Source organism: Plectropomus leopardus, chromosome 16 (genome assembly GCF_008729295.1).
Source record: "Plectropomus leopardus isolate mb chromosome 16, YSFRI_Pleo_2.0, whole genome shotgun sequence".
NCBI lineage: Eukaryota > Metazoa > Chordata > Actinopteri > Perciformes > Serranidae > Plectropomus > Plectropomus leopardus.
In genome coordinates, this window is record NC_056478.1 from 24,924,438 (window position 1) to 24,938,334 (window position 13,897).

Genomic DNA, 13,897 nt, shown 5'->3' on the forward strand with positions numbered 1-13,897 from the left:
GCTACCTGATCTTTGTCACTAAATATCTCAGACACACAGAGACAGTCTCATCCTGTCACAGGTCAAAGGATGATTCAAACCTTCAACACCGACCCACCATATTCTTCACTTTCAGGCACACATTTGCTTTATGAGCTTAGGTGTCGTTTTTTTTTCTCCTTCCATTACCTAGAAACCCCACGTTGGACCGCAGCTCCACATTTATTCCCAGATAAAACAACTTGCATTAAGAGGAGGATGTAGCAGCTGACTGCGGGCCAACACTTAACCAGCGCTGTTAATCATGTTGACTTGTTTTTGGCTCTTGCTCCGCAGAAATTTAATTTAAAAGTAATATTCAGAAACCTGCCGCAGAGAGCCGTACTCCCTCTTTGTTCTCTGAACCCTCCCCAGCTGGAGATCTGTCAGAGTACGACCAGATGCCAGACTAGTAGTCAATCTGTGAATTATAACCCCTGTTTCCTGTTTAAAACCTTATTTCAGAGAGAGCTGCACTTACTTTCTGTCCAGGTAAGCCAGAGTCACCTGGGTCTCCCTTTGGTCCTGGGCGGCCCTGAGGGCAGAAAACAACAACATGGATGAACATCATGGAGAGCAGTGATACAACAATAACATGACACTTAGCAGAAGTTATTCTGTCTCAACATTAACAAATATAGATGAAGCTGTGATATTTAGATTTATTGATCTGTCTTTAGAGGTGGAAGAAGAGTTCAGATCATCTCCTACTGACCATGGCCCCATTTCCACCTGATATTGACATGTGATCTGTTTCTCAATATCTTTTATTTCATGCCTTGTTGGATTTTATTTAATTGTAGTGCTGATTTGTCTTAATTCACTTTTTCCTTTGTAACACTGTTTTGAAAGGCTACATAAATAAAGTTTATCATTATTTGCATGAGGACAAACACATGTTAATGCAGATGTAAATGCATTCAGAACACATTTATTCAGGCAGACCACATCTGGAAGTGGTCTACTGTTTTACACCTGGTATTAACATGTGATCTACATCTGGTTAATGATATTCAGTCCACAGGTGTTTGCATTTACACCTGGTGTTAATACGCATTCATAATATCTCCGTTCTGCCTGAATCGTGATCAGATATCAATATGTAAATAACTGAGTTAGACAGGAACTAGTCAACAAACACTGTATGTCACAGGCCAAGGGAAGCTTTGGAGGGGTGTTTAATTCAATTATAAATCACTTCTGCGAGGGAAGACTTGCTTACTCCTGCAAGCACTCCAAGTGTTTGCTGTGCTCGCTTAACCCTTGGAAACCCGGATCCGTGACATCACTTTTCTTGTGCTACTTTCAGACGCCTTTCACAAGTATTTAAACCTTCATCCCTGAGCAAACTGGTGTGATTTCTTTCCGATCCATACGAAAAAAGGCAATAAGCAACTTGGTTGAACTGTTCCACAAACTGCAAGAAACGAGTAAATTTGGAAAATTATTTTACAAATCAGGATAAAATGCCTAGGAAAAGAAGAAAAAAACATGGATAAACTATATTTATGAATATCAAAATTTATATGTAAAATACTTTACAGAATTATATAATTTTTAAGTCTTGTTTGCCTTGTTTTTATTATCTGATTTATTTTCAGGTCATTTTCTTGTAGTTTTTACTAATTTGTTGCTTCTTTTTGGGTCATTTTTTTCATTGTGTTCTTCCTTGATTTTTGAAAGAAATCAAACCAACTGGTTCAGGCTTTATAGGGTTAAGCTAGGAGAAATAAGTGTAAATAAGTGATTTTTTTTTTTTTTTTTACAACAGCGCATGATTCTGTTTCTTGTGGTCAACTGTGCACTGCCTCCTGCTGCCTTCTTAAACCGCCCGTCAAAAAGGAATATGGATTCCTGGGTGCAGGCTAACGTAAGGTAAAAAAGATCCACATAAAACATACAGATAAGCCCTTCCTTTGCAAATATATACAGCAACATCACCACTGATGATACTTGAGGGACAGCTACCACATGAAGAACTCCCACTGAGTACAAACACGCTTTTCGATTGGCTTGATTTCCTTTTTAACCAAAAGATGGTTATTGAGGATGCAGAAAACCAGCCTATATCAGTCATGTGTCCTTGACCTGAGATGCACCATAGTTGTTTACAAGTCTGATAACTCCACCTACTTAATCAGTACACTGAGCTCCAATCACAATGCAGACAGAATGAATGATAACAAGAGCACTCATTAGCACCTGTTGCAAATGCAAAGGGTCTCTTATCAGTCGTCATTATTCAGATACCGATCTCATAAAACCCCAGCTGGAAATGGGCTCTTTATGTTGCAGTGCAAGCTTTCAATTTGGATGGATGGTCAGGTTATGAATGTAATTTTTGTGGTATTTTAAGTTGTAATGCTTTTGTTTAGTAACTATAGCTGTTAAATATCTGTAGTGGAGTTAAGAGTAGAAAGTGGAGTACAGACATGTAAGGACAGACTTGAGTGCTTATACTTAGTTAATATTTCCTGGAGAGAGAACGGGGGAACATTTTAGTTTAATCTGGGTACATCTCATCTCAAGAGATCGAAATCCAAATGGTGATTTATGAATTCACTGATATTAAGGTTTCAGGTCTTTTTGGTATCACCTCTTTCCCTCAGACAAGGAGGAATGTGAGTCTGTGCCACAGATACTCCCCAGCTTGTAAATTCCCTTCATAATAAATCGCCAAATAATCCCCACTCCAGTGTGCCGAGGATTTATGTTTAGCTGCTGAAAAGGCATCACAAGAAGTGTGTGTGTGTGTGTGTGTGTGTGTGTGTGTGTGTGTGTGTGTGTGTGTGTGTGTGTGTGTGTGTGTGTGTGTGTGTTTGTGTCAGGTGTGTTTATACACTCACAGCCTCTCCTGGAATTGACAGCCCGCTGGGTCCTTGAGGGCCAGGCAGACCCATGGGCCCGGGTGGTCCATTATCTCCACGCGGGCCGATAGGTCCCTGTGAAATAGAGCAAAAAGGTCGGATAAGAAACATTTACACAGAGGAGGAATTTGTTGTTGATATCTTCTCGTCCCAGTAATAGTTTAATACTGTTGCAATCTGTGGAAAAGACCAACAGGAGGTGAGGAATGCTGCAGCACGGATCGAACCGAACCTCCCCTTCATATCAGGGGGAAAAAGCAAAAACACTCATTCAATAAGTGGAATCAGATGTGTTCAGCCTCTTCAAAGCTTTTGTACTTTAAACAATCTCTTGTTTTCAGCGAGAGCTGATAGCTGAAGAGTATGATCCAGCTTAGCGCAAACCGTCAGGGATTTTCTTTTCTTTAGCATATAACAGGTGAAGCATCAGCCCTGGAAGATGACGGATCTTAAATGTACTTACAACAGGACCAGCCTCTCCTCTTTCACCTCGGGGACCTTTGCTGCCGGGGGCACCCTGAGGAGGACCAACATTTGAATGTCAACACAACAAAGACCAAAGGTTCATCTATAGCCAGCTTAGCTGGCGCTAAACTGGCTTAAAGATGGGACTTAAAGATGGAATACAAATCCTCCTTAAATCCCCTTGAAACTTAGTTTCAAGCCTAAAGTATCTACATTTATTCAAATGTTCTTGATAAGTAATCAAGTCACAAATATTATTTGTCAAGATTTAACGAAAACGTCTCAAAAACATCAGTTGATCTGCATTATCAGGACTGTTTGGGTTTAGTTTAATAAGATTTGATTGACAGTGACAAAAAATTGTTTGGCAGAACATTGTGTGTCTATGCAGAATCCCATAACTCTCAGTAAGAAGCTGTAAGAACAACATGTCTTTTATTCTTAAGTTTAGTCTTAATATCAAAATTCAAAATTCAAATCAAAATTTTTGGTTGGGATTTTAAGTGTGAGTGTTACAAGGCTACCTTGTGTTAAGGATATAAGATTTCTTCATTTACATAAAGGAAAACAGGCAGTATTGTTATCTTCTGGGCAATAGCGCACAGTCATTGTTGGCCCATTAAAAGTGTTTTTGGCACTGCCGGTTCAGATTGTTATAAATGTCTGATGAAATTATGGAAAGGATCCCTATAAAGAAATAAAACATTTTTCTTTAAATTTAAGCTTTATCCAGTCTGTTTCAAACAGACAAAGAAAAAAAAATCTTTTTTAAGTCTTTTGTAGGGATTCTTTCCTAAATGCTGTCAGACACTTATAATAATCTGAGCCTGTCAGTGGCAAAAAAGAAGAACTAATAGTGGGTGTAAATAACAGTTTTGCTGCTGCCCTACAGATCACATTGCAGCCTGTTTTGTGGCTGCCGACTGCAGCACACTTGCTTAATACTGGACCAACTTAAACAGTTGTTCCCATTAAACACAAAAACTATGGTCCAGGTTCAAAATGCGTTAAGTTACCCTTGACGGCTATAAAATGGTAAGACTGATGATATTCTTTATTTTACTTACTCTTTACAAATCCCATAAAAAAAGAGTAATAACACTAGTCTTATCTATATGTACTTCAATGCAGTCAGAGAGGACGAGGAGACGCTGGAGGATTATCCTTCAAATGTCAGTCAGTGTGGCCCCTCGTCATGCTGCACCACAGTTTACCTGCTCCCTCCTCTTTAAAGATTTTATGAGGCATTGCAAAGAGGTTTCTCAGGGTTAATGTGCTTCAGGGTGCAATATTCTACCTTGTACAGACATACAGAGTATAAATAACCATAAATAACCAGACAAGGGAGAGATTTTGCTGATGTATACACAGTAACAGCACAATGGAAAAATGTTCCATTATACATAAAAACCCTTCAGAATATTTCATCCCTAAACTTAGAGGGGAACTGAATACCAAAAAGCACGAAAGGCCCTCTACAAGTGTAGCACATCAGAATGTCGTCCACCATCCACTCAAACCTAAGATTCATTGTTGTATGAGCATGCAGCTCTTCCTAGATTGTAAATGTTCCTTGAAAACATAATCTAGGCAGTAATAAAGTTTACTACAAAAGTTAGTTGGAAAAAAAAAACAAAAAACATTTAGTGTTTGAATATCATTTCTAGAGTTGAAACAAGGTGGGGGAAATACACACAGTCTCCAAAATGGAAATACTCAGTTTAAGTAGTGGAAATTTTCACAGACCTCCAGTCTCTAAAGTACAGGTTATTGATCATGTTTTTATGTTGTTTTTGGCCAGACAGACTAATTGAGGTGACTCTTACCATTGGCCCCTGAGTTCCTGGCACCCCGGTGCCCGCTGAGGTACAGCTGCAGGAGTTTGGAAGAGACGGACACTTGAGCTCATCTCTCTGGTGGAGAAGGAAAAGGACAATTCAACAGTCAGGTACAACAGCAACAGGTCACAACATTAACACATTCACGGACATAAAACTGTGAGTGAACGTCTTATAAAAAGTGTTAAGCATATCTACAGCGTTCCCGCTCAAAGAATCCTTAAAAAACATTATGAACTAGTGTAACACAGAACTAAAAGTTTGTCCGTGTTTGCCCTTGACAAATATTTTCCAGTGCCCGTCACTCCAGAGGTAAACAGTTTAGACGACATTTCTGTAGGTTGAACTCTTGCACAAGACAAAGAGCAGAGCCAAGACTGGGATCTGACAATTTTTGGAGTTGCTCCACCAATAGACACTACCAGCAAAAAATCTGTGGGCACAGTGACAGCACCCTGGGTGATTTTCCAGTGGAAGGTAGTACATTTTCTGCTTCACAAATTTCAGCAAGACGTAAAATTAAGCTTTTGTGAAAGTAAACTTCAAGGAGACAGATTTGGAATCTGAAAACTCCAGATTTCAGATGGAATCTGAAGAGGAGGACATTCAAGGACACTGCAGCTAGCAGAGATGGATACTGTATGAAGGTAGACGGAAAATGTCTTGTCAAATATCCAGAACTGTTAACAGCAGCTCTTTTCAAATTAAGAGCTATGAATGTCACTTAAATCTGATGTTGTAACATTATTTCATTGCCCGAGAGTGAAAGTTCATTACTGGCATGATTTTGTGACACTAGATGATGAGTTTCTGTGTGTGTGTGTGTGTGTGTATGTGTGTGTGTGTCTGTGCTGTATTCATCTGCAGTTTAGCCTCTGACAACTGGCCACGTTCAGTCTTGTTTGGAGTAGTTTGTTAGTTTTATTCTTCGCTCAAAACCAGCACATTAACTAACAAGATATTAGCTTTGTTGTACTTAGTCGTATTAAATATAGTGAATATTTTTAAACAGTCTCAACTTTGTTGTGATAACTTCACTGAAGTGTAAACACAATTTTCCTCAGGGAGAGATGTCTGTAAAATTTACATATACAAATGTTCATTTACTAAAAATTAAGTTTGTGTTTTCTGGATTTTAATAGATTTTAAACAAATACTGACACAAACTTATCATTAGGATTTTACATTTTAACTCTAGACCTTATTTCTTTGCCCAACGCTCCTCTTACACACAGCAATATGAATATTATTGATAATTACCTATGTCTTTATTTCATATTCTCTTAACAAGTGGAAGTAATTACTCATCAGCTAAATGCCTGGAAAGTACTCATAAATTAAACAGACAGTCAAACTTGTTTTGTAGATTTATCATCTTATTCCGGATATTTATTTCCACTCATGCTGTTGGGGCGTATATTTCCACTGAATCCACACTGATCGCCTCAGTTTGCATCATTTAATAATTGTCAGCAGAAAAGCCCAATCAAACAGCTGTCTTTGCTCTGCAGCAATTGAGATAATAATCCAGCGGAGTTGAATCCTATTCAAAAAACTTTTGGACGCCCAACTTGCAGACGTGCTGCGCTCAGACAAAGCTTTATTTGTTCCGCCGTCTCCAGAGATCTCTGCTGGGACAGAAGTGAGAAAGCTTCACATTGAGAAAGGCCAGAGTCCAGCCACTAAACAACAGCATGCACTGTGCTGCGTTTAAAAATCTCATACTGTCGCTGCTGCTGATGGCCAAATATTTAACAGCATGCAAACAAATCTCTCTTTTTCAGCCTCGCAGCGGTCTTGAGAAACACCAGACTTTTTTGAGTTCATGAGAGAGGGATGATGAAGACAGTTTTCTACATTGCTGTTAATGCGTTGTTCATGCTTGTGCGGTATGCATGTATTATGTTCTCTGTGGCCTACAGATTATTTCCAAAGTCTAATAAACTTTTTTATTTTCTTTCAATTCAAGCTGCCGTACATCAGTGCCCCACAATACAATCTCTACACTCTTTCCTACACAACAATAACTTCATTGTAGGCCGCAGGGTTCTGTGAATAATACACCAAACATATACTTTTCCTCTTACCTGTAGTGTTATTTATCAATCTACATTGTCTTGGTGTGAGTTTCCGAATGTTGTAGATATCAGTCGTAAAAATGTCTGACTTGTCTCCAATATAATGGAATGAGATGACACTTGTCAACAAATTTTAAAAACTCAACAGTAATGTCGCTTACCAGCAATCGTGACTCGGTTACTCAAGATAATCCTAAATGAGTAGATGCTGCGTTTTACTGATAAAATTCCTACTGTAATTGTGTGCTCCTGATTCGGTGTTAAAAACTGACTTAACAGATTCCTTATGGACCTTGTGTCTTGCAGATCTTAGTACTGAAGTTGTTGAGTACAGTTTAATCATAATGTTACCATGACGAACTGGAATGATGGCCAAAAAATTTTCTGAAGAAATTGATAACCATCTAAATCTTGGGTCAGATGTATGAATATCAGCAGTTTTTTCTGCATCCTGAAACCCACTTTATGTTTTATCTCACGCCCTTGTGAACTTTCATCAGATGTATCAGCTGGCTGACACCTCTAAATATCATGTATACTCTGTTTATTTTTCTCTTTGATTCAAGCCCTTTCTGATTCTGATTATATGCTGCTCTGAGCTTTTGATCTGCTGCTGAGTCTGGAAAAAAAAAACAACTGTAAAGAAAATCAAGGACACAATCCGACTGGTGAGAGCTGTTACAGCTGGCTGTTACAGTACAAACAAACTCATCTGCTCTTTAACTGTCAGGAGGCTGTAATTACGTCTGCTCTTTACTGCAACTAAAATGTATCATTAAAACATTTTTGCATTGTCCTTAAGTCTGGATACTTTTAACCAAAAAATGTTGAGGAAAACCAGGTGGCCTGATAGTCTTCTATAAGATGATCAGTTAACACACCCAAGATGCTCCACAGATGTAAAACAAACAGGAAAGAATCCCCCTATACACAAACAGATGTGAGTTTTTAGAGATTTGGGGGCGTTTCTTTAGGTTTAGAGCATCTCTGAGCGCAGAAATAATCACCGGATGGAGAGACTCAAATAAAATCTGCCTCATCATATTAAGATGACCAAACTTCAGCCACAAGCAAATGACTAATCAGACCTTAAATTCCACATACTCCTTTTGTGTTAGTTTGCCAGTAATTTTTGTTTCGGGCTGAATCCAAAATGATATCAGGAAAATATATTTAGTCTAGAGGCCAAGATCTCCATCAGCCATTTCTATATTTTGTAAACCAAATAGATGTAACGAACAAATGAGATGCTCCTTACAACAACTTGATTATCTGGAAGCTGAAGCTACAGCCAAAGACTGACCACCGTTCATGTGAAGCATGTTAAGTCAAAAAGGCTCTGTGTCCGTGTTTCCCTTACCATAGACGGAAGGTCACAACATCTGTCCCTGCTGGTCCAGCCCAAGCTGCAGACAATATCGAACATCTGGAGCTGGAACTGTTGAGTGGGGAGAAGAAAAAAAAAAAAGAAAACATGAAAATGGTGTTGTGGTACATGTGTCTCTGATACGCCCTTCACAGCTCCCAGAAGACAAACAGAAAGACAGCAGAGAATGCAGCACAGCCGAGTCCCATCAGCCCCCAGAAACACAGGAAACGTCTCATATTGCTGCCATGTTGACGGTTTAACGTACAGTACATGTTCATTTTAATATCCGTTTTAATTGACCTCAATCCATGGTTCTGTTACACATCCCTCCTAGCTACATGCTGATGTTATGAAACACTGATCTGTGTTCAGTTTCAAACATCAACTAATGTTACAGTGAGCTGGGAAGGAGTTTGAGGATGTAACAAGAAAATCATGTCTTCATGTGTTCCTTTAGATATAGTATAAAGGCCTTTGCACACTGAGTCCTTTTTTTTTATATACATTTTTAAAATCCATCCAATCTTGCACACTGAGTCTAATGCATTTTATTGTCCTATTTGTTGAATAAATTCCCAATACGAGACAAAATTAAAAGATACATTTGCTCCATTGCTTCTCTCCACTGGAGTTACCTAACTGGCTGTCACCACTGTCTCCTGTGTCTTGCATTTGGCACTGCAGAGACCTGACAGGGCTGAGCTGTCCTGCCTCAATAAATAAATAAATAAATAAATAAATAAATAAATAAATAGAGGCTACTCCAAAAAATGTAATGACGGATGAAAATTTGGTATGTTATTGACACCTTTGGTTGTATTTTTAGACACGCAACAATTTCAGTCAAAAAACATAGACACAGTGTGCCAAGGCCTTAAATCATACTTTTTTTTCATAAATATAAAATGTTGACTTGGGTCAAACGTGTAGCTAATATTAGCTTATGTTAGTAAATTTAGCAAGACACTGCTTTGAGTCGGCCACTGAGTCGGCTCAATAATCTTAGGGAATCAAAGATAACAAGATTTTATCACAATACCAACACAACAAGAAACAACAGCAGGATGTATATAATTAGAAAACATATTTGGATCTCTCCTGATTTTAATTTCTGATAAACTTAAACATGCTTCTGTGATGTTTTTCCTTATTTTCTAAACTATCTGGTTCTTCTACAAATGTCATAGAGAGCAGTGACGTTTTATCACCTCATAGTTTTGTCAAACTTAAAACAGTTATTTACAGTTATAAATATTTTTTCAGCATTCAGAAATTACAGCTACAATGAGGCCTTGACAACAGGATGACCCATACTGGCAAAGTTTGTTTTTTTAAGCCTCTCTGGAGATATTATAGCATATAGCATTTAACTGACTTGCATTTTCTTAAATGTGTGTAAATAGTTTGCTTTAATTTTTTTTTTTTTGCCCCAAACCGCAACTGATTGCTGAGCCCATTCACTGCATTTACTTCAAAGGTTCAGCTCTTGTGGTTTTGCTCAGATAAAATCTGACATCTTTGCATTACATCTAATTCTTGTTCTTGTTTGGGGTTTTTGTAGTATTTGCCAAAAAGCCAAACGTAATCCTCCTTGGGGCTTTAACAGTTTAAAATGCATTCAAAACCCATGTAAATTTACGGTTGAATCTTTTCCTTCCTCCTGAGTTCACTTACAGTTGCTGATTCTCCTTTTGAGCCGATGGACTTGGACATTTTGCCCAGAACCTGGTAGCCATCGCTGGTTGTGGTCCCAGCCTCCTTGATCTCCTTTTCAGCCACTTCTTGGCAGTCGATGTTGAGTTTGACGCCGGTGGGTGAAACCAGGATATGGAGCTTCAGAGAGAAAGAGAAAGAAAGAAGAAAAAGGAAAGTAGATTTTATTGGCACATTCTTTGTTCTACGACCAAGTCTTGTGTCTGGTTTTTATCCTGATGGCCTGCAAATTATTAGGTTATGCTGAGTGTGTCGGTGGAGCTGGAGCTCAAGGGAGGACGTGCTCCACTGCCTCAGCTTGGTTGTGTTTATGAAAATACTGTTGGAATGTAAGAGAGGAAAACCAGCACATATTTCTATTCATTCAGAAGAAAATGTGCTTCGTCAGAGATGCTGCAAATAGAAGGAAATTAAAGTTTGGATCAAATGCTAGATTGTATAGAAATTCATATGTTGCTTTGAACTCCTGTCTGTTGTTATGAGTAATCAAGGAAATTAGAATGAAATAAACATAACTTCTTCAACTTGTTGCGCATTTTGTTATCATGTGCTCTTGTTTAAAATTGCCAAATACCCTAAAACTGCACCTTTTATCACCCTTGCTGTGTCTTCCTGTAAAACGGAGCATTTATTGAGATCGATGAAGAAACATTATATCTGCTGATGCTATGTACTGATCGATGCTCTCATTGTAAAAAAAATAAATTTCTGGCTAATGCTACTTCATGTACAACTTCTCCACTATATGCAGCAAGAAATGCTCAATTTTATTTTTAGGTAACGTGTTTCATGCTGCTGAAACAGTTTTCGGTGCTGCAGTAATCTGTGGCCTCATGTTACCTTCCATAAAAATGATTCAAATAAATTTCACTCAGTGAGGTTTACAGATTTTGGTTTCAGGAACAAGAGAGCACTGATATGGATTCAGTACTTAGCACTGGCAGATACTTTGAGTTGAAGTATTGGAATTGGTATTGAGTTAGATACTTTCTTCAAATTTCTATTTTATTACACATTTTCATAAAGTTCTACAACTTTCTTCACATTACAGTTCGCTGAACAGATGGTGTAGTATAAGCAGTGCATTTACACATCTTAAGTAGTTCACTACAGCTGAACATGTGAAGCAAGAAAGAAAACTATTTACTGTTCGTCAAGACATGGCTGACACCTAATCTACTTAATAAGTCAGTATAAGGGCCTGACTTAAGCACTTCTACATCCCAGCGGCTTTATTTCAACATTTCCAGCTTCTTGAGTAAAGAAGCTCTTCTATTCTGGCATCCTTGCTCAGCCATATCACACGGATTCCCCCCAAAAAACAGTTTAAGCTGGAAATGCATCAAATTTTTGGAAACCAAACTCCTTCCTTTTCATCTCATTGGTAGTCACACTAAGGTATCATACAGTGCGTCCACTCTTAACTGTGAAATAACTGAGGCAGCAGTGGATTTATCTCGGTTATACAAACACGGCACCACAGTGCTTCTTACTCAGATCTCTCTGGCCACATCTCCTCATGATGTCATTTTGTGGTAAACCTTAACAACAACTTTTCCTCAAAGCCGTTTAGAATGAGTCCAGCTGTGAGGAGGGAAAATGTTGATTTACAAAGCCACGGGCCGGCCCGTTGGCAGCTCTGGCAGCCACAGCTCCCTGCTTTTGGTCAGTCAGCTTCCACGGAAATGCAGAGGCATGTTTAACAGACCACGGAGAGCAGACGCTGCTCGCGGAAACACTAAGACGTCCAAGAAAGAAGCACACGGGCATTTCCATTTACACTTTTAAGATGTCAGGCTTTTATCAGACGCTCAGCAGCTTTCAAGAAGTCAGCAGGTACTGATGGAGCTTTAGTGTGTTGCTCTCAACACTTTAATGCTACTCACTTGTCTGTGTGAGTTTACGGGATATGCTTTTCCAATAACAGCACTGATACAGTCATATTGAATCTGCCAATATTTAAATGCGATCAGGTCTATGCCAAAAGTGTTTCACTCAGATTTTTATTCTCGTCAGACTGGAAAATCCTATTTGATTCAGAGGAAACTCTGATAAATTGTTCCTGTAAAACTTGAACTAAAAAAAGGACCTGATTACATCTTCACCCATTCATGCAGATATCTGGAGGCTCTGTTTGAGTTACGGGTTGTTACAGAAGGATGTTTATATAAGAAAAGATGAAAGTGGCCAAATAGTGCTGACATAGCTCTCAGTGTAGATGGAAAGTCATCTTTAACCTCAGGTCAGTGGGACAGTAGGAAAAGTTTCAAGCAGTCTTTCTCCTGAATGTTTGTCTGCAGCCAATCTGAAGCTCTGGCACAAGAGTGAGGTAAAGTATAGTAATGTAGAAAAAAAAGCGCATAGTTTCAAATCTCTAAAGAGAGAAAGTAAAAGAGCATCATTTATCCATCACTCTATCTCTCTCTTACCAACTTGGCACTAGGAATGTCCTAATCAGGGATGGGACGATATTAGATTATATCGCACTAAAAGAACACTCAAAATCAGTCGATCACTGTGAACTTCCTTTATCAGGACAATCATGAAACAGGCTGCATATGCACCAACCTCAAAAAACTCAAAAGGTCTTGATCAAGCATTAACATATTTCATACCCAAAGATATGGTGCCCCAGTCACTTTAAGACAGTGTGGTTTCCCTTAAGTTAGTTTATCTGTAGCTGCTCTATTGACAATGAATTGGAAAAGATGTTCTACATTTTCTGTTTCAGAACTGAGTTCACCACAACAGAATAAAGCTAATTTGGGTATAAAAAAGAAAACAAACATTCTGTGAGTCCATAAAATCAGGCTCCTATTCATGGTCTATGGAGCAGCTCCAGACTTTATACCCCATGACATCAGAAACTGAAGACTTTTTGGTTACTGACTTTGAAATAGAATAGCATGTTCACAAATATTATCTGTGTTTTCCTTGGCCATGGAAATAACATATTAGAATTAAACATTTAGGTGGTGCTCCCCTTTAAGTTTCAGATCCAAAATGTTCTCATCAGTCAGAGCATCTTTGTTTCCCATCAAAGTTACTGGCAAGAATGTTAATTCATTTATCTGCAGTTGGCGTCGATCATCGCCATAGTGACAGAGCTAAAAAGGAGGACCTTCGCTTTAATCTTTGTTTAGTGCCATTGGACCACAGAGATGCTCAGAAACCCTCCAGGTATCTACAACAGACCTCTGCTGTTAAACACATCTGGGGAAGGTTTCACTGATCCATCCGGTGCTGAGTTAGCTGGTTGGTGAAAAATGGCGTGGGGAAAGGGGATTAGCGAAGTCAGACGTGGTGATGTGGCAGACCCTAACATCTTTCAATGAATCTGGCGCAAAAACAAACCCAAACATCAGGTTTAAGCAGTCCTCCTAAATCATGGTTGTTTCTGCAGCACGCTGACAGAGGGTTCAAAATGTCCCAGTCAGCTGTGAAGGTTTGCCAGCCCCCTCTACCTGACAGGCTTTTAAATCTCACAGTTTACAAACAACCCCTCAGTCCAGATAGTTTAATTATCCCTGGAGCATTCAGAGACAGAAA

General features: G+C 38.8%; 1 protein-coding gene across 3 annotated transcripts in view; it reads right to left on the reverse strand.

The window, feature by feature from the left end:
- col12a1b (collagen, type XII, alpha 1b) overlaps nt 1–13,897 on the reverse strand; it is a 145,334-nt gene that overhangs the window by 13,909 nt on the left and 117,528 nt on the right. For all 3 annotated transcript variants that reach the window (XM_042503436.1, XM_042503434.1, XM_042503437.1), the window contains 6 exons: nt 10,310–10,468; nt 8,627–8,704; nt 5,177–5,263; nt 3,349–3,402; nt 2,865–2,960; nt 500–553 (listed from right to left, as the gene is read on the reverse strand). In XM_042503436.1, coding sequence (XP_042359370.1) covers nt 500–553; nt 2,865–2,960; nt 3,349–3,402; nt 5,177–5,263; nt 8,627–8,704; nt 10,310–10,468 — 528 coding nt within the window. The remainder of the gene's footprint in view (nt 1–499; nt 554–2,864; nt 2,961–3,348; nt 3,403–5,176; nt 5,264–8,626; nt 8,705–10,309; nt 10,469–13,897) is intronic.